Below are 21620 nucleotides of genomic sequence, written 5' to 3'. Positions count from 1 at the left end.
AATTTGTTAAATTGCATATTATATCCTCTAATTATTACCTCCTCTATATCAAATGATTCAAATAAGTTTATTTGTTATCGTAATTTTTTTATATATTTTAAAAATATTTTAAATTGTTAATTAGTATAATTTATGATACTTTTTAAATAATGTAAACTTCATTTCAAAAAATAATAATTAAAGATTTCATATGCAAATTTTAGATTAAATTTAAATGGTTTGAATCTTGAAAAATGAAAAGTGTTAAAAGAGGAAGTGGGATTTTTCTTTATCATCATATTTTCAACATATACTTAAGCTCTACTGATTTCTCTTGTTGCAAATGTATTACTTCTTGTATATTTGTGTTATTAGTTATAGGTAATTAAATTGCTTTAGGTTGTACATTTTTTATTATTCTATAATTTTGTAGTATTTGTTTTCTTAATCGAAAAAAAAATGATAATTTTGAGTGGTTTATTGATATTAAGTTAGTTGTGAGTTGTGTGAAAATGGAAATATTCTAAACAATATATTCCGACTTATTTTAGTCATTGATTCTCAATCTTCTAAGGTCCAAAAGATGCTATATAAATTATAATATCCTACAGTTTATTCAATGGTGCAAAATTTAACTACAAGAAAATATAACAATTAACAAAAAAATCATCTATAAGGAACAAAAACAAGAGATATTAAAATCAGGTATGAAAAAATATATAACGAAACAACATGTTAGAATAGAACAATAACACACAAATATTACAATCAAAACAAGAAAAACAATGAATAATAATAAAATCAAAAAATAAGATAATATATACTGAGTAAGTAATAATAATAATATAAATTAAATAAAACTCGACCAACTTCTAAAATTTTACCCAAATTCTTAACCTTCATAACTTATAATTCAAAATCATGTACTGAATAAACTATAAAGATTCTTTACTAGCGTGTCGCATAAAACCAGGGTTTTTCAAATATAGAGGAACAGAGTACCAGTTTTTTTTACAAAGAAATCTTCTTCTCGCGCCATTCCAATCCAACCGCCTCCAAGTAGTAATGCTCCGCCTAGTCGTACAATTACCACTGTAACAATCGATTTCTCCCGGCGGCCATGTCCTCCGACGCCGGAACCCTAACCCTAGACTCTACCACTCTGTACATAACCGCTCTCAACTCCCTCTCCGATAAATCCTCATCAAATTCAATCCCATTATCCCTTCCTCTCCCCCCAATCCCTTCTTCAATCCCCCAACCAAAACTCATCCCAAGAACTCGCTTTATCATCGACGGTTTCAAATATGCCGCCGATTTCTCCGTTTCTTACTTCCTCTCCCATTTTCACTCCGATCACTATACTGGCCTGTCCTCTAATTGGTCTAAAGGTATCATATTCTGTTCCTCCACCACTGCTAACCTTCTCATCCAAGTTCTCAATGTTCCCGCGCAATATGTAGTGTCTTTACCGCTCTCCGAATCGGTTTTAATAGACGGTTCTGAAGTTTTTCTCATCGATGCCAATCATTGTCCTGGTGCTGTGCAGTTCTTATTTAAAGTTGCAGTTAATAATGGAAAATTTGAGCGGTACGTTCACACAGGTGATTTTCGTTATTGTGATGACATGAAATTAGAGCCTGTATTGAATGCATTTGTGGGTGCTGATGCTGTATTTTTGGATACAACTTATTGCCATCCGAAATTTATATTCCCTAGTCAACAGGAGTCAATTGATTATATAGTTGGAGTTATAGAAAAAAGTGGAGTTGAGAATGAGGGTTCATTGAAAAATATCTTGTTTCTTATTGCTACTTATGTTATTGGGAAAGAGAGGATTTTAATGGAGGTTTCGCGGAGGTGTCAGAGAAAGATTCATGTTGATGGCAGAAAAATGTCGGTTTTAGGAGTATTAGGTCATGGGGAGGATGGGGTGTTTACGACTGTTGAATCTGAAACTGATGTTCATGTTGTTGGGTGGAATGTATTGGGTGAGACTTGGCCATATTTCAGACCTAATTTTGAGAAAATGGATAAGATCATGAATGAGAAAGGATATTCCAAGGTGGTTGGTTTTGTCCCCACAGGTTGGACTTATGAAGTGAAGCGGAATAAGTTTTCAGTGAGAAAGAAAGATTCCTTTGAGATACATCTTGTTCCGTATAGCGAACATTCAAATTATGACGAGCTTAGAGAATATGTGAAGTTTTTGAAACCAAAGCATGTCATCCCAACAGTAGGTACAGATGTTGAGAAGCTGGATAGCAAACATGCAAATGCCATGCGGAAGCATTTTGCTGGCTTGGTTGATGAGATGGCCATCAAGCAAGAATTCTTAATGGGTTTTCATCGTTGTGTCCAAGGGAAGGATGATGTAGATGCAAAAGGATCTGGTCTTGCTTTAGTTAGTATCACCGAGCAAGAAAACACAAACGGATTTGCTCATACTTTAGTCAGTATCATCAAGCAAGAAAATGAGGATACTTCATCAGATTCTAAAAGCTGCAATGCTGCTGATATGGATACTGTTATCCATTCCTCATTTCCTCCAGGAGAATCTGTGTCGCCAGGTTTAGAAAAAATAAGTGAAGGTGATATGGAGGAAATACTAGAAGAACTTCAAGGCTGTTTGCCCACTTGGGTAACTAAAGGTCAGATGTTGGATTTACTTAGTATTTCGGATAAAAATGTTGTTGATGCAGTCTCATACTTTTACGAACATGAAACAGAATATCGTGAACAGGTCACTGCCAGTAATTCTGTTACCTCTTCTTTTGAGGCAAACTCAGCAAATGAGTCTGCATTACCTTCCAAACCATGTCTTGGTAAAAGCCCGCAGCAGGGTCAGACAACTGCATCAAGTAAAACTGTTAAACTACCCATCAAGTCCAGTTCCAGTAGCAAAAAAGTTTCTCCTGGTAAAAGGAAGAGAAGTACTGGAAACAAGTCATTTGAGAAAGCAAAAGGACATGCGAGTATGGATTCTGGTGGACCAAAGCAATGTACTATAACAAAGTTCTTCAGTAAAACGCTGCCTCTTTCTTTGCAGAATGGAAACAGTGAAGCTGATAGTAAAAATTTCCATGATGATAACTGCATGCCACCAAATGCCTCTGTTGAGGCTTATAAAGAGGAAGCTGATCGGTTTATTCAGATTATGAATGGGGATGACTCTTTGAGAAGTTATGCTACCACAGTACTAGCAAAGACTAAAGGAGACATAAGTATGGCACTTGATATTTATTTTTCAGAATACAAAGATGTAGGAGAGACTAATGGAGAGGGGATTTCTAAAACAAACAAATTGTTGCAACCTCAGTGTGCTAAAGAGGTTTACCCTTCTTCCAAAGATGATAAATTACCCAAAATATTAGGAGATGATGATGCTGATTTGTCGTTATGTGGTGTTCCCTTTGCTGATAATTCTGTAAATTATGTATCACTTCCCCATGAGAAATACTCTCCCGTGGAACATGGTTGGTGTCTTTGTAATTACTATTAATTGTGTAATTTTTAGATATATTCCAGCAGTCCAACTTTTGCCACGAAGTAAAATTTGTTCAGTAGTAAAATAATTCTTTTTTTCCTTTGCTTTCTTTCATTCTATTCCCCAGCTTGCTGGAGTAAGGGGCAGGCTGCTCCATACATACATCTTGCACGAACTTTTGAATTGGTAAAGGAAGAAAAAGGGAAGATAAAAGCAACATCAATGTTGTGCAATATGTTTCAGAGGTTTGTTGCTTATTTTTCTTTTTAATCTTTAGCCTGTTGTAGGTTTATGACTCAGCATATCATATTAGATCCACAGCAGCATGTTGACAAAATTATCCAGTATGGTATCATTATCCTTACAGTAGGTTATGGTGAGGGTTATTTGTTAGGGGTTTAAGCACGGAATGTTTTGATAGCTTCTGTTCTACATTTGGTTTATTGGATTAATAGCGGCTTCTATTTGGGTTGAATAAGCACTTTTTAGAAAGCTTGGCTAAACCCTAATTACTGCTCAAAAGTGCTTTTTAAATTAATTGGCCAAACACAAACGGTTTCTCACTGAAAGTACTTTTTTGAAAAGAACTTCTGAAAAAAAAAAACTTTTCAAAGTAAGCTGATTTTAGAAGCTTGGCCAAACAGGTTCTCTGTCTTTGCTGTCAAAGCAAATTTACATCTCAAAACCGAAAAGGAACATTGCTCTACTTTTTGTTTGGTATAAAGAGGGAGTAGAGACGGCAGGATGAATGCGGGTTAAAACTTAAAATGGTAGTTTATTCATAATTTGTAGGTTCTGTCCCCCTGCAGCACCACTGCAGGAAAATAATACAATTTCACATCTCTAGAGTCTTTTTTTTGGGGTGAGTGGGTGAGGATAAGACCTATCATTATCCACCCTTTGATCCAGAAGAAAGTGTGTGGTTTTTTCTGGGAAAAATGAACCCTCTGAAGTTATTGAGCTGTTTCAGTTGATGAGTTGCTCTCATTTGCAGCTTGCTAGCCTTGTCTCCGGAGGATGTGCTTCCTGCAGTGTACTTGTGCACAAACAAGATAGCCCCTGATCATGAAAATATGGTTGGTTTAATTGATTTTCTATATGATTTTGCTTCTTGGTCACTGCTCGAGTTGTTGCAAAAATACTGATGCAATTTTCTTCTTACTATTTTTGTGCATCTATTATTTTGATTTTACTAGTGATGCCTAGGAGTATGCATTCATTGATATGAACAATAATATTTATTGATGTTTGTAGTACCAAATGGTTACTATCAAAGCTTCAAAGGTACCTTTAGAATACAGTCCTTCAAACGTGCAACCAGCAGTGAATTTCAGTGCTTCAACTAATTAATTAACCCATCTGTAATTTCCTGTTACCTGAAAGGTATAAATACGTTAAGTACTTAAGAGCTTTTTCCTGAAAAGCACCTTTCTCATTTGTCTCCAAGATGTTAAATATACGACATGAATTATCTTCCTATAATTCTAAGGGTTTGCCCTTAGCACAGTCACCCTATTTAAGCTTGTCTCCGGAAGTGGTATTCGTGTCACACATTTAAAATAAGAAATGCACAAGCTATTACTTTAGGTGTATGCTATAAATTGGAATTTGGAAGTTACAAAGGGATGATTTGGAAATATACCCAAAAAAAGGTTTTTTTTTTTTTTTTGGACAAATCAAATAAAAATCATTAGTATTACACCAAGTTGGAGGAAAGGGAAAGGTGAGTGAGGGGGGTTAAGGAAACATGAGAGGGTGTGTGGGGGATCCAATTAGTTGGATTTTCCCTTTGAAGATTGCAGACAGTCTTTTTGTTTTTATTTGCCTTGATTTTTCTGTAAATAATTCTCTGTTGGGAGGGTAAAATTGTTATTAATGCATCTTGGGTAATATCACTATCATTTAACTGTCTCTGACATGGGTGATGACGGTAGCTGAGGTCCTTCCAACAACATTAAACTAGAGAATGATGTACTGCATTTTTCACAGTAACGAGAATTTCCATTTAGTTTCATGAACTGAATGGGAGCCTAAATAATCCACCCCAGTTAAAACAGAAAAAAGAGTATATAGGTTTTCTCCTTTATACTGCTGTTCCCCTGACATCATCACATTATTTCTTGAAGAAGATTTTACTGCCATAGCTTCCTATCATATTGAAAATTGAAAAATAGTTGTATACTTGAGAATTCATCAGCCAGAAAATAACCTACTATGAAAATGCAGGGCGTTCATAATCTCACATCTCAATAGTAACTTCTTGCTTCTCCTGATAGAAAAGATAGTAACTTTCTTCTTTCTACCGTGGATGAGAGGGCGGATTTATGTGTGACATTAACAATCACATCATTTGGTGTTATGGGCACGTGCTTTCTTGTGATCTATTTCTTATTTTTGTGATTAAATGTGTTGTATATCTGTGCATGATTTGCCAATCAAAAAAATATCTGTGCATGATCTTACCAATAAAAAAAATATCCGTGCATGATTTTATACATCATGTTGTTACTTGTGTCTTGTTTTATTATACCAATTTTCAGAGCTCTGTTTCGATTCTGATCTTATCATGATCCAGGAATTGAACATTGGGGGTAGTACTGTTGTAGCAGCACTAGAGGAGGCATGCGGGACAAAGAAATCAAAAGTACGAGAACTATACAACAGTCTCGGTGATCTTGGTATGAATATTTGTCATTTTATGTTGCTGGACAATTGATAGCACAAATTTTCACGTTTCTCCTTTCTTTGGTTTGTTTGGATGCTTCTATAACGGGGTTGGACCTTGTTGACCCTAATTTGTATTAGGTGATGTTGCTCAACTTTGCCGACAAACACAATCATTACTTGCTCCTCCAGTGGCACTTACAGTTAGGGGTGTATACTCTGCTCTTAGAAGGATAAGGTATGATTTTGACTCTTCTTTCTGGTTCTGACAGTTGTCATTGCTGATCTTTTGAAGAGAATGTATAGTCTTCTAGTATTCAGGATAGGTTCTTTTTACTGGTTTGATTCCTAGACCAGAGCCTATTGCCCCAACCACATAATCTCTTTTGTTATGTTAGCGGAAAATCCTTAGAATTAGAAAGAGAGAAAAAGTACATGACAAAAATACAGAGCTAACCTCAGCAATGCACTTCCAAGTACTCGATGGACTGTATTCCTGCATCATTTTCTTATCTTTTCTTTTTATGTCATGCGAATCCCTTTCTTGAATTTCAGACCATGCTATCCTTCTTTTATGGCAAGCTTCTATTAGTATGCTTTTGGATTTTATCTTATTCAGGGGATGAAGTCTGTGTAAGATGAAAAAGAACAGAACATTATCATATGTTATAAGTTTCAGAAGTAAATGGTTGCTATCCATGGTCATGGAACTCGCTATTTGGTTCTGATCATTGTTGTGAGAAATATTGGAGAAGAATATTATTGAATTGTTGTTGTCATTTACATTATTACATTGAGACCATATTTATAGACCCTAGAATACAATTCTTTACCAAGTAGGATACTATTTAATATTCCTATTTCTATTTCTATTCTAATAGAATTGTATAAACCTATTCTTATTCTAATAGGATTGTATAAACCTATTCCTATTCTAATAGGATTGTATAAACCTATTCCTATTCTAACACTCCCCCTTAAGCTAGTGCATACAATTCATGTACCTATCTTGTTACAAATGTAATTAACATGAGGACCGATTAGGGGCTTGGTGAGATATCTGCAAGTTGATCACTCGACTTCACAAAATTGACAATCAATCTCAATGTTCTTGGTCTTCTCATGAAATACTGAATTTGATGCATAATACCGATAATGTTGGAACTTTCCAAACCAAGCTTACAAAGACTGTTTCAGACCATAGAGTGACTTACGTAATCAACATACAAGACTACTAAACTCCCCCTGAGCAACAAAATTAGGTGGTTGCTCTATATAAACTTCTTCACAATGCAATAGTCGTTGTACGTGCTCTAAATCTAGTATAAAGTATGTGGATCATGTTGGAATCAATAGACGAGTCGATACAAACAAGTCACCGAAAAACTGGCCGGAACATGTTCATATGTCGGAGTATTAGATTTGATGACTAAAAATGGTCACAATCTAAGAAATAAAATTATGTGGGTAGGGTCGGAATGATGTCACGACCCAACTAGAGAATAGAAATTATATAGGATAGTTCGAATTGATGGAACGAACCCATTGAAAAAGAGAAATAATATGGGTAGGGTCGGAATGATGGCACGACCCTGCTGAAAAAGAAAAATTATATGGGTAGGGTTGGAGTGATGGCACAACTCTACGCAAATCAGATTTGAGGAGTCACCGGAAAGACGAATGGAACTATGCAAATCAAATCTGAGGAGTCACTGAAAAGACACATGATGCTATGCAACTCAGATATGAGAAAATAGTTCGGAAAAATCCATGGTTCACAAATTAAATATTAAAAGTAGTCCGAAGAGATGCACGATGCTACACAAATAATATATGCAAAAAAATGGTAGTCACCATAAGGATGGCATAGTGCTACACAAATTAAATATGAAAAAGTAGTCATCGAAATGATGCCACGGTGCTATACAAATTAAATATGAAAAAGTTGTCACTGGAATGATGGCTCTGATACCATGTTAAGATATGACACATAGGCCTAACTCAACCTCAAAAGCTAGCTCATGAGGGGAGGTTTGTTCAAGTCCATATAACGAGACCAAGTTCTCATCCCTCTACCGATATGGGATATCCTAACACTCCCCCGCACGCCCAGACCTCAATTGGAGCGTGAACACTTCTAAATGGGGGTCCATTATCGGTGAACAACAAATTGAGATGGGTCTAGCTCTGATACCATGTGAGAAATATTTGAGAAAAATATTATTGAATTGTTATTGTCATTTACATTATTACATTGAGACCATATTTATAGACCCTAGAATACAATTCTTTACCAAGTAGGATACTATTTAGTATTCCTATTTCTATTTCTATTCTTATTCCTATTCTAATAGAATTGTATAAACCTATTCTTATTCTAATAGGATTGTATAAACCTATTCCTATTCTAATAGAATTGTATAAACCTATTCCTATTCTAACAATTGTCTTTGTGACTTCTTTTTCTTTGTTTCGGGACTGGGCTGCATATTAGCTGGACTACTTTTTTTTAACTTCAGATGCAAGTGACTTCTTATATTTGGAGGTATCCACCATTTGCTGTCTTTTTTTTGAAATGTACCTCATCAAGATTCTATTATATAGAGAGGGAGATGCTATCCACTTTACCTACAAATGTACAACTAGGATAGTTTATTTTAAGCTCACAACAACAACAACATACCAGTGTAATCCCACACCTGCAGTCTGGGGAGCATAGGATATATGTAGACCTTATCCCTACCTTTGTGGGGTAGAGAGGTTGTTTTTGGTAGACCCTCGACTCAAGATTCGGTGGTTTGATCCAAGTATTATTAATATCTAGATTCTTATTCACATTCAATCTTGCATAAGATAACACATACATTCTACCCTTCGGGGTGGCCCAGTGGTTTGGGCTTAGGACTTCCATGTTGGAGGTCTCAAGTTCGAAACCCCTTGCCAGCGAAAACAAGGAGTTTGCCTTCTGGGTTGAGCTCGCCGCACCAGGCTTGCCTAGTGCAAGTTACCTCTTCTATGTGGTTTGCGAGCTATTGCATAGGAGCGGGGGTTACCCTTTGTGCACCCAAAGGGTAGCGGCTGCGGGTTTCCCTTGTCATCAAAAAAAAAAAAGATAACACATACATTCTCACANGTCATAAAAAAAAAAAAAAGATAACACATACATTCTCACATAACTTATGCAGGTATTAGTTATGTGGAAAATAAATATTGGAAGCAAACATCGTATGAATAATGCTAAGTTTTAAAATTAGCTTACCACAAGAAATGTCAAGTTTTATGTGGAAAATAAAATGGAACGAAGACAATGTATTAACAATATGGAGCTTATTGTATTGAAAAATACTGAATTTTATCAATTTTCCTCAATATTATATGTTTACCTTACCTTTCTTGTCGTGCTGTAAGCTTGGTATGAAACCTTAATTTCCATATGCAATGCATCAGCTTGCAAGCAGGTAGTGGGAGCGCCATCCGAAAGAAAAGCCTGATTGTCAATCTCATGTGTTCATGTAGAGAGAAGGAGATGAAGTTTCTTGTGAGAACTTTGGTAAGTTTATGGTTTCAGTTTTCAAGGAATAAAATCCTTTCTTTGGTGTTGTAGGTCCATAAATGTGTAATAGTAATACTGTTAAGAGCACTCCCCAAAGTTTTATCAAATCCTGCAATATCCCATATTTAAATGGCATAAGTTAGTAAAGGATAACTTTCTAGATCTTTTTGCCCCCTTGTTCCCCTCAACCAGCTGCGTCTAGTTTGTTTTAAATTGCCCTTGTTGGCAAACTCAACCTAATAGATTAGTATAATCACTGGAGCATTGAGCTTTCAAATCCAATATCTGTCCCAAATCTATTTATATTGCAGTAGTTTCTCTTCCCTCTTTCGTTGTCAAAGCATGGGTTAATTTAAATACTTATTTACATATATCCACAATTGAAAGTTTGCTTCCTTTGTGCTCCCCATATAGCATCAGGTTATTGAAAAAGATCAAGCATCTTTAATGAAACTCTTTGCCATTCATAGTTCTCGATTGGTATCATTTCAGTATTGGCTTTAGGAGAGCATGTAGTTTTGTGGATTAAGCGCCCAGGTCTTTGGTCTAGTGGTGAAAGTGTAGAGCATGATGTGTGGGTTAGGTGCACGTCATGAGTTCTCGAACCCTACCAAAAGCCTGATATTATAGTGGAGAAGGGTAGAATTTGGCTCATTATCAACCGGGGTTCGAACCTTGTGCCACTGGCTCTAGGAGAGTTCACGGTCTTCAAAAAAGTAAAAAAAGGTACAGTTTACACAAACTAATGATGAGTTAGCTACCCTTGGAGAACACTTTTAATCTAAATAAAGACCTAAACAAGCTCCTTTTCTTGTTCTGCCACTTTCAAAGTTCAATAATTTGTTGACTTGTTGTGGAAGATGATGTGTGGCAGATTCTTGCCTTTTTCTTTGGCCATTTCAACTTTATTTACCTCTTCTGTTGCAAGTTAGGTTCGGAATTTGCGCATTGGAGCCATGATGAGAACTGTTCTTCCTGCATTAGCTCAAGCAGTTGTGTTCAATTCTTCTCCTTATGAAGGACTGGCCGAAAACCTGAAAGATTGTCTGCAGGTTTATATTCTATTCCTCTGGAGGTTGCCATCCTGTCAAGTGTCAACAGTAATCTGTCTTTTATTTCATTTGTATGAAAGCCCATTCTTCATGAATGTTTTCACCTTGGGTCCTGTGCTTATCCTTTGGTTGACTACACTTGAAGATGGTTCTCTTTTGAGGACATGAGTAAAAATTGCTGGCAGTTGATGTTTGGTTTACTTTTGATCTGCCCTATTATTGATTGAAGTGGGAAACTGTGTCTTGATTCTTTAATTTATATTCTACTTTCATATCTTGTGCTTTTCCCTTTCGTTTCTAACTCATTAATTTTGCCTCAGTGGTTTGTCTACTAACGAGTAATTTTTCATTTCCTTGCTGTTAGCGACTTTCAGCAGAAGTAGTAGAAGCTTATAACATCCTTCCCAGTTTGGTAAGATTCACTCATCATGTCTCTAATAGTTTACTGTCAAGAGTTAAGTGGTGGTATTCTTTTCTTTTAAGTGCTTATGAACTTTAAGTTGTAATATATGTTTCAAATTATTGTTGAAGTGGTTGGCCATCTCATTTAAAAGTTTAATCTGTTAGAGAGAGTGTACTTCCTATTTACTTTTAGATTGAAGTGTTATGTTTACTAATTTTAAAAGTTTAATCTAAAAGTGTGCTCTCTCTAACCACTTATAAAATCCAGGTCTATTGAAAGTTGTTCTTTTTCTATCTTCAGTTGGGTGCCATGATTTTATTTTTATTTTTGCGAAGTCCACGGTAAGTTAGAAAAAGAACAACTTTCAAGTGAAGATAGAAATTCTCATGATACAGCTAATATCCCAGTCAGGGATAAGTTACAATAGAAATGTGTTGTTATTTCCACCAACGGGCGGTGAAGGCCTTGTTCACACTAAGCATTCACTATTTCTTCTAGTTTTAAGCTCTGTTAGTGCTCTATTTTTATTACTCACCTGAACAGCTCAACATTTCTATCTTGTTCACTGCTTCATGTTGGTCTCCTAAATCCCGTGTCACTCAATTTGTCTTCCAAATATTGAAAACAAATAGCTATTATTTTCTGTCTTTCTGCTTCAATAATCCTAAAAGTGCTGTTTTAAAATAATGAAGTATTTCAGTTCTCACTTAGATCCTTCCCCAGGAGCCTATTATTATTTGAGTATTATTTGCCTGGACTATGTAATGATTGTTGTTTGTGTTTAATTTATGTAGTCTCTGTTTCGATCAGGATGTACTTGTGCCTTCCTTGATGGAGAAGGGGATTGAGTTTTCTTCAAATACATTGTCAATGGCTCCAGGCATACCCATCAAACCAATGCTTGCAAAGTACATATATTATTGCTGTACTGCACTTCATCCTGCTGTTTCTTTCCTGATGGAGCCATCTCTTAAACTTTCTCAATTTTTGCTTGTGATAGGATTACTAATGGGGTCCCTCAAGTGATGAAACTCTTTCAGAACAAAGCCTTTTCATGTGAATACAAGTAACCGCTAACAAAACCTGTTATTTGCTCTTATTTTCTTGATTTTTTAAAGTTAAAAATCACTTCTAAATCTGAGTCCTTGGGCATGCTTGCTAATTGTTTCATTTGCTTGGTAATCCCTCGATGTTATGAAATGGACACTGTGGGAGAATGAAATTACCAATCTAGAGGAGCTGCTGGGAACACAGGATCCCTGAATTGCGAAGCATCTCCTTCGGGATTTCAGTGGGTTGGGCTTGTTCTTAAAGTAATTATCATGAAGTATGTTCCTTTGTGGGAATTCTGCTTTGTTGGCATCACATAACAACAGACCATATTATCTGTCTTCGAGAAATTGAGAGTACTAGAGCACCTACCTCCCCCCACCCAAAAAAAAAAAACAAGAGGAGGAGCAAAAGCAAAGAAAAGAGAGGACCAAAAAATAATTCGAGTAGTAGAGTTAATATTCTTTTACCTTCTGGTAGTTAACTTTTAGTTGATTGCAGGTAGGATGGGTTCACGATCATTTAAGAATTCTTTCTCCAAGTACAATTTTAGAAACTCTTTTTTATTTTTCTCTATATCTTCAGTTCTGGTAAGACATTGTTAAAGAAGTTCAACTGTCTTCATAAACTTTAGGGGTAGTGGTTGTATGGGTTATTTGGAGTTCACATTCCTTTTGAGAAGTTCCTCAGTCATATCATTGAGGTACTGGTTTCAAAGAGCTTAGTAATTTTCTTCTTTATGTTTTACTTCCTGATGTGGTGGGTTTCTCTTCTTATTTTATAGTCATTTTTTTAAATCCAAACCTAATATTGTTCTCGTCGTGGTGCAAGCAGAGTGGTGATGGCTCCTTGTAGTATCACAGTCCTCTATTTAGCAGCCTATTGTCTCTTATGAGTCAATTATGTTCAAAAAGCACAAAAGAGATGACACTTGTTGGGGCTTTACCTTTTCTGTGCTTCCATTTTAAGTAAACATATGTGTGCCTGAGTTATCACATGAAATTCTCATTTTAGTGGGTTATCACCCAAATTTGCAACAATCAACAACAACAACATACATAGTGTAATCCCACTACCACTAGTGGGATCTAGGGAGGGTGGTGTGTATGCAACCTTGATGAACAATTATGCACCAAAAGGATAGATGAATGTATTGACATTTGACGGACATCTAAAGAGAGAGATTCTTACATATGCTTTATCCATGTTGAACTATTTCTTTTTGATGTTGAATGTTGGAATATAATTATATCTTCGAAGATCTCTATTTGCAGATATGATGGTCAGCGAGCTCAAATTCATAAACTGTCTGATGGTTCAGTCCGTGTATTTTCAAGGAATGGGGATGAAACAACATCTAGATTTCCGGATTTGGTCAACATAATTACAGAATCATGTGATTCCAGAGGAGCAACATTTATCTTGGATGCAGAGGTATTTCTTCAAAATTCTACTTTTAAGTAGAAAGGTTTGGGGTTATCGAAAACAGCCTCTCTACCTCTTAAGGTAGGGGTAAGGTTTGCGTACAATGTACACACTACCCTCCGCATACCCCACTTGTGGGATTACACTGGGTATGTTGTTGTTGTAACTTGTAGGTAGAAAGATTTGGGGGGTTGTCACATAGCCATGAAATTTTTGAAAAATAGGGATGCTATACAGATTTCACAAGATATTATATTTGAAGGATGCAATTGGACATAAGACCTAATTAATAACACTGCAAGCAGTTTTAAGGCTGTCCAAAAAAATGTCCAAAAAAGGAAAAGATTGATGGTGCTTATTAGAGCATCCAAACATCTAATACTGAGTAAAGCATATGCTAAGACACAACAAAAAACTTATATCCAACTAAAAGAATAATAATATTGCCGTAAAAGAAGAAAAAGCAGCTCATAACAATAAATAGAAACAATGATTCAACATAAGTCAGAGAGTGAAAGAAGTTCAAAAGGAAAAGAAATAGGAGAAGAGAAGACTAACTCTTGTGACACAACAATTATTAATTTGGATGGAATTTGAAGGTTGGACCATTTTTTTTCTTTATATATTAATGGTTGAGAANACATTGAGATTGATTGTCAATTTTGTGAAGTCGGTTGATCAACTTGCAGATACCTAACCAAGCCCCTCATCGGTCCTCGTGTTAATTACATTTGTAACAAGCTAGGTACATGAATTGTATGCACTAGCTTGAGGGGGAGTGTTAGAATAGGAATAGGTTTATACAGTCCTATTAGAATAGGAATAGGTTTATACAATCCTATTAGAATAAGTATAAGTTTATACAATCCTATTAGAACATGAATAGGAATAGAAATAGAAATAGGAATACTAAATAGTATCCTACTTGGTAAAGGATTGTATTCTAGGGTCTATAAATAGGGTCTCAATGTAATAATGTAAACACAACAACAATTCAATAATATTCTTTTCCTATATTTCTTACAGTTATATTAAAAAAGTTCAATTTTGTGCTTCTAGTCATTGTTCAGACCCGAAAGGTGGTAAGCTGGGGAACTTGGCATGTGCTAGGCCTTAAGATTTTTATTTCTAAAATCTGGTTGAATACACCGAGGGTCCAAAAATCTTGTCTAGTTATAGGTATATGTAGGGTGTAAATATGGAAATTTGTGTCCGAATAAAGGGGCACTTGTGACGAATGTGGTATCTTGGCTCTATTATCCAAGAAAATCGGGTGATTGATGATGCTGCTGCACATCATATTGGAGCGAGGTGAGTGAAATGAAAGCTTATGTCTGGGGTATTGTGTGATAAGAATGTATCATCATAAAGATAAGTTCTACAAAGTGACAATTAGACCTAGACCTACATTGTTGTATGGGGCAACATGCTGACTAGTCAAGAACACACATTTAGAAGATAAAATGAAAATTAGGATGCTTAGATGGCAGTGTGGGCATACTAAGAGAGATAAGATAAAGAACAAAGTTATACAAGATAAGGTGGGAGTGACTTCTGTGGTGGACAAGATGTGAGAAACGAGACTGAGATGGTTCGAGCATGTGAAGAGATGTATAAATGCACTAATGAAGATGAAGATGTGTTAGAGATCGGCTATAGCAGGTTATAAGAGAGGTAGAGGTAGATCGAAGAAGAACTGGGGGAGGTGATTTGACTAGACACGACACATTTTCATCTTACTAAAGACATGACCTTAGAATCCTAGCTAGGAAGGTATGGAGATTGAGGATTAAGGTAGAAGAGTATTAGGTAGCTGTGTCTTGTCATGCTTTTAGGTGGGAAAGGCAGCGTGTCAATCTCCTTTTCTCATCTTCTCATTTTTAGTGGTCGTGTAGTATCTTATTCTTCAATTTTTATCACTACATGTTGCTTCATTTTCTTTGTGTATCTTGCTATTTTGTTGTCATTGTTTTTCTTTCAATCTTGCTTTGATTACACCTCTTTTGAGCCGAGGGTATATCAAAAATAGCCTCTCTACCCCATAACGGTAGGGAGTAAGGTTTGTGTACATTCTTCCCTCTCCAAACTTCACTTGTGGGATTACACTTGGCATGTTGTTTTTGTAATTGCTATTGATGAACTTTTGTCGTTTATGGAGTGATATCCATTTTTTTCAGGTTGTTGCAATTGATAGACAAAATGGTCCAAAGCTCATGTCGTTCCAAGAACTATCTTCACGTGAGAGGGGGTCCAAAGATTCCATCATTGCATTAGATAAAATTAAGGTCCTGTCAATATTCTCAATTAGGAATTTTCTTGCCTTCTGATGTCCCCAAAATTTGATTTATCATCAGGACATTGTGTATGTAAGGATGATGGCTTACCTTCCTTATCCATGTCTGCAATAAACATAGCAGACTGGCTCCTCATTCTTTTGTATTTCACATCCTTAAGTAATAAGAAATTTCTTTATATGTTATGTTTATTATGTAATGAAGTAAGTATCTTATTGAACACTAGATCAGTTAAGTTTTTTCTGCAGTACCTATGGTGCACTCTCCCTAAAAAATGTTTGCTCTGTAAAAATATCATCTTTGGTATCTGACATCTCTTTCTTTTTTCATTCTTTGTGCAGGTTGAGATATGCATTTTTGTTTTCGATATCATGTTTGCAAACGGAGAACAGTAATTACTATAACCATTTCTCCAATTGTTTTTGGATCTCCGTGCTTTCTATTACACATTGTCTATCCTTTACATTGCTACTGATACATAATATCTTTTTTTTTTGGTGTGGATAAATACTCACCAGTTTTGATCGACAAGAGAAACATCTTGTTAATGAGTTAGGGGCAGTTTGTTAATCTGGTTAAGCTTCGATAGATGGATTTACTCGGTGATGAGTCGCAAATGTATGTGGTGTGAACAGGTCTATAACTAATAAAACATTTAAGGTCTCACTGAAGCATTGCACCAGATTTTGACTGGAAATCCTAGGAATCATCAATCATTTACTTTGTGACTAACTAGCAATAGTGATTCTCGTCGCCTCTCTATCCCAGTGAAATCAGGGAAAACATGTGCTAAGAGCTACTAGTTTATCAGTAACTCTAAACCAAATAGCCAATTTGTTTATGGTATTACTTTCTCATATGGAGAAATATTATGGAAACTTATCCAGTGCAACGTTTGTTTCTTTTGGGTGAGGAAAGATAACCCTGAAAATGTTAATCTTATTTTATTAAGAAGTCCTTAATATTGGACAATAAGACTTCCAGGTTACACAATTCAGGGGGCTCTAACATTTGTAGAAATAGATGGAGTTAAATGCAATCCTAAAGAAAAATGATATACCAAAAGATTATTGGAAAGGGTAGAGAATATGTGAAGCTATAGAAATAAAAATATACTCCCTCTATCTGATTTATAGGGCTCTTTGCATCTTCGGGATTGGACTTGACAGTCTTCTTTATGAGATTTTCAATCTAATATTCATTATGGATCAACTCATGTTTTTTACAATCACTCTTTAGAGAGCCGAACAACTTTTTTTTATTGATTACAATGCTCTTAAACATATTAAAAATATTTTAGTCTAAATTATCTGGTTCTGTAGTAATATTTATGTGACTGCTGGTATGACTTTAGTTAGTTGTTTGTTTGACACAGCTTAAGCATTTTGAAAATGATTATTCTTCTGATTATTTGAATAAGCTTTTCGTTAAGCAACTCACTTAAGGAAATAGCTTATAGAATGCAATTGATGATGATTATTCTTCTTATTAGTTGAATAAGCTTTCCTTTCAATACTTGATGGTGGTATGCTTTAGTAGAGCCGAAGGTCTATCCGGAAAAACCTCTCTACCTTCACAAGGTAGGGGCAAGGCTGCATACACACCACCCTCCCTTGACTCCACTTGTAGGATTACACTGGATATGTTGTTGTAGTAATATTTATGTGATTTTTAATATAGTTATAAACAAATTTTGTTGTGAAAAAAATGAAAAGAATTGAATTCCATTCACAAAGTAAAATGGAATTGTTTGGTATCTTTACTTTTTGGTGTAAACAACTCTGTAAAGATGCAGATCACATTATAGAATTAATAGGGAGCTTGTAATCTTGGTTAGGCTTAGGGCTGTAAATTTTTGAAGATGGCCAGCATGTCCTTGATGCTGAAGAATACAACTTCACCAATGTTCAAAAAAGAAAAAAAGAAAAAAAATTGAGGACAAGTCAACTCGAGTCAAATTTGACCTTCGTGCTATGAACCATGTCATTTGGATAGAGTATAAGATTTCTTAATTCGATCAAGAATCTCGAAAATGGTTCATGATCTTAGTTTGTACATTGTGATGCATGCTTCAATATGAAAAGTAACCTTCGTCTTTCTACTTCAACCTGGGAGTGATGTTTGAGGAGACTTCTACATGTGTCTGCCTCTTTCAAAGTTTTGCTGATCAGGCAATGTGAGGCTTTCATGGCTAGCTAGAGTCCTTCCACAATGATGTACACCTAGCTGTTTCTTTTGCTCTCTTTTACTGTTTCATTTGGGACATTCACGTCTTTTATTTTTTGGAGAATGTTATTAGGAGCCTATAACTATTAGAACTCTTTGTGCAGATTGTTGAATCTGCCGCTCCGTCAAAGGCGAAAATGTATGCATCGTTGTTTCTTCCTATAAGTGCGGAGTTTTAGTAAGTAATAGTACTATCTTCTTAATTCTTCAAAATTTTGCTGTCTGAAAATCAGATTTGAAGGATTTATTTGGTGACGGCAAAGTAGGTTATTTAGAGTACGCGACAGAAATGACTGTAAGCTTCTTTGTGTTTTTTTTTTTAAATTTTGTTTGTTAGTATGTGCCATGGGCCATTCCTGTGTCAGTGTTTCAGTAATTTTTTCTTCTTTAGGTAGAGTGCGATGATGCTTGTGCAGATGATGAAGCCACACTGGCTAGGATGAACAGCTTTCTTAATGATGCACTACGTGCTTCATGTGAAGGGATCATGGTGAAGTTTCTTGATGAAGATGCTGGGTACGCACCATCAAAGCGCTCTGATGCATGGTTAAAGGTGTTGCCTCTAAACATCATATATTACATCAAGAAGATGAAATTTTCAGTTCTAATCCTGGAACCTCTTTGCAGGTCAAGAGAGACTATGTTGAAGGATTAAATGATTCCCTGGACTTGGTTCCAATTGGTGCTTGGCATGGGAATGGAAGAAAAGCAGGATGGTATTGACCAATCTTTCTTTCCTCATTGGTTTCTTCTATGCAGACAATTAAGGAATGAAACTGCAATTTCCACGAATTTGAGCATTTCTTCTCCTAGAAATCTCATTTAGGTTTTTGAGAGTGGGAATGTCTATTCTAAAGTACTATGTGGATGGTTAAGGAAACAAACTGCAAATCTCCACGAATTTGAGCATTTTTACCCAGAAATCTTATTTGATTGAGATTGCTTGGTGACGATATTTGTTTTACAGAAATTTCTGGTGTTACCAGTGAAGGTAGATTGTGTACTGCTATTATATGCCATTTTGATAGTTCAGTGCTACAAACATGTGCATTTGTTTGAACAGTCCTGCTCAGTAGATCAATATGAATTGTTTGCTTCTGTTTCACTTTTGGTGTAAAGAAGAATTTCTAGATGAAGTAGATTCATTGTTAGATATCATGGAATCCTTTAAGAGAACACATAAATATTCTTGCTACTTGCTCCTTTTTAACTGCAAATATGACTCTTAGCACAGGCTTTGTATTAACGATATATAATATTGTTACCTTTTTTCTTGTTAGGAACTTCATTACCTTTCTCCAAAAAAAAAAAAACTAAAAATAAACCATGTGAATTTGTATTGCTATATGTAATGCATATATATTGTGTGGACAAGTAAGATAACATCACCCTCCCCTTTGTTGCTTCTTTTATGACTGCTGAGAAATTGCATTGGATTCTGGTGCATGAATGCTTTCATGTGATTAACACATTCATTTTCAAATTATAGGTATAGTCCTTTCCTTATGGCCTGCTACAACCCTGACACAGAGGAATTTCAGAGTGTCTGCCGGGTCATGTCTGGGTTTTCTGATTCCTTCTATGTAGAGGTGAGTTCCATAATGATATAACTTGATTAATTCTCTTCTGATCTTATTAAAAGTTTGTCTTTTGATGGCATGAGGTTTAATTTAATCCCTTCCCCTCATGTTACTAATCAAGTTAAAATTGATATAGGAGTTCAATTACTGGACCTTCATCCCATCTCGTATACTTGGTGAATTTTATTACTTCGTGTTATTTTGGTCTATAGAACAGCCTACTGTGGCTTTAGATCATCTCTTTCTTTGTTTTGTTGAAATCTTGAGGTGCACATGGTTTTTGAGTTTGATTGTGGTTCACAAATTTAGCAATAGAACACAAAATAGAGCACATAGATCACTACAGCATAGGGAGTTGGTTATCTTGTAAAACTGCTACAGTGTTTATGCTACCTTCATTTAGGTGATAGACGGGGTTTTGTAAAACTGCTACAGAACTCTGTTTTGGTTGGATGCACAAAATGTTGATGAAGTGGGAGGATAATTGCGAGGTTTCAGGTTCAAACACCGATAGGGAGAAAAACAATTGGTGGTTTCTTCTCATCTGCTTAAGCCTTAGTGGGTGGAATTACCCATTGCCTGTGTTGGTGGAGACAGCAGGGTACCCGGTGGAAGCTTAGTTAGTTCTCCTTACTCAGACTTTCTGTTCAAATGCCCATGCTTCAAGATTTGAGGTTTTCACCAGAAATCTCTGTAAAAAAACAGTTGTAACAAGATTGCATAGGTCCAACTTAATCCTCCTGAATAGTCAAGGTGTGCAAGTTGGACCGGACATTACCATTATTGGAAAAAAAGGATACTATAGGACAGGAGAGCTTAAGAAAATGGAAATGTTTATGGGAGTCCCGAAGAGCTTAAGCAGAACAAACACTCTATGGAGTTCGAAAAGTTTATGTTTCATTCAAATGCTTGTGAATTAAGTAAAATATTATAGCCGGACAAGTAAATGAAAACTCAGCAAGTTAATGTTGTCTCTTGAAAAATATCTAGCCACTTGCTCATAGAAGCATGCTTTTATCATTGCAAATACTTGTGAATTAAGTAAAATATTATAGCTGGACAAGTAAATGAAAATTCAGCAAGTCAATGTTGTCTGTTGAAAAATATCTTAGCTACTTGCACATAGAAGCATGCTTTTATCATTGGCCTTAAAGTATAACTCAAGTTTTGTTTTTGTTATCATTTGTGTACTAATGTGTTAGCATTATCCATATATCAAGTTCTTATGTGTGCATTTAGAGATGGTGTTTGCAGTAGGTCTTCATCTTGTGGTTGTGTTAGGCCTTCATCTCTCAGTAACACATTTATATATTTATAATCAATGTGAATCTGTGAGTTCAAATCTCCTATGTTGGGTTAATGACCATGGAAAGGAAAAACTAAAAGAGAATCTTTAAGAAAAAGAAATATTAAGAATACCAACAAAAGAGAATCTTTAAGGAAAAGAGAAGACACTAAAGGGTTTTATAGTAGTTGAAGAAAGTCTGGTTTCAGAGCACTCAGTAGAACTAATTGGGACTTGCTGACTTAACTTTTTCAGATGAGAGACTTCTTCGATGCGGACAAGATCTGCCAGAAAAAGCCACCCTACTACCGAAGTGAAGAAGTTCCGGATATGTGGTTTTCTCCAGAAGTTGTGTGGGTGATAAGGGGTGCTGACTTCACAGTGTCACCAGTGCATCACGCAGCCATTGGTTTAGTCCATCCATCTCGTGGTATTTCTGTCAGATTCCCCAGGTTCATCCGGTGTGTGTCAGATAGAAAACCTGAGGAATGTAGCACATCTGCTGATATAGCTGACATGTTCCGCTCTCAGATTAGAAAAATGGATGTGAAGGCTGAAAAATAGTTGTAAATATTGGTTTATTCTCAAGGAACCTCCCTTTTCCACTCTCTCTCTCTCTCTC

General features: G+C 35.8%; 1 protein-coding gene across 6 annotated transcripts; it reads left to right on the top strand.

The window, feature by feature from the left end:
* Positions 1–1025: 1025 nt before the first annotated feature.
* On the top strand, positions 1026–21606 carry LOC125847575 (DNA ligase 6-like). 6 transcript variants are annotated; one of them, XM_049527193.1, is made up of 19 exons: positions 1028–3455; positions 3594–3711; positions 4461–4542; positions 6042–6144; positions 6272–6368; positions 9578–9680; positions 10616–10735; positions 11100–11147; positions 11949–12046; positions 12139–12204; positions 13463–13622; positions 15791–15898; positions 16249–16298; positions 18238–18272; positions 18367–18428; positions 18525–18686; positions 18761–18849; positions 19623–19722; positions 21254–21606. In XM_049527193.1, exons 1-19 carry the CDS (start codon positions 1100–1102, stop codon positions 21560–21562), a joined length of 4266 nt encoding a protein of 1421 aa, XP_049383150.1. In that variant the 5' UTR covers positions 1028–1099; the 3' UTR covers positions 21563–21606. The 6 variants fall into 6 exon arrangements, 5 of the variants coding, with proteins under 5 accessions (XP_049383151.1, XP_049383152.1, XP_049383153.1 ...); XR_007444448.1 differs by lacking the exons at positions 16249–16298; positions 19623–19722; positions 21254–21606 and having other exon boundaries at positions 1026–3455; positions 18761–18851; XM_049527194.1 differs by lacking the exons at positions 18367–18428; positions 18761–18849; positions 19623–19722; positions 21254–21606 and having other exon boundaries at positions 1026–3455; positions 18238–18311; positions 18525–18665.
* Positions 21607–21620: the final 14 nt, after the last annotated feature.

This window comes from Solanum stenotomum, chromosome 12, assembly GCF_019186545.1.
Source record: "Solanum stenotomum isolate F172 chromosome 12, ASM1918654v1, whole genome shotgun sequence".
NCBI lineage: Eukaryota > Viridiplantae > Streptophyta > Magnoliopsida > Solanales > Solanaceae > Solanum > Solanum stenotomum.
Note: the sequence above shows the minus strand (reverse complement) of the source record. Positions and strands in the feature narration are given on the sequence as shown.

Coding starts and splice junctions, on each gene's coding strand:
- LOC125847575 (XM_049527193.1), top strand. CDS start 1,100: ATGTCCTCCGACGCCGGAACCCTAACCCTAGACTCTACCACTCTGTAC. Junction 12,205..13,462: donor GCCTTTTCATGTGAATACAA/GTAACCGCTAAC, acceptor CTCTATTTGCAG/ATATGATGGTCAGCGAGCTC. Junction 18,850..19,622: donor AATGGAAGAAAAGCAGGATG/GTATTGACCAAT, acceptor TTCAAATTATAG/GTATAGTCCTTTCCTTATGG.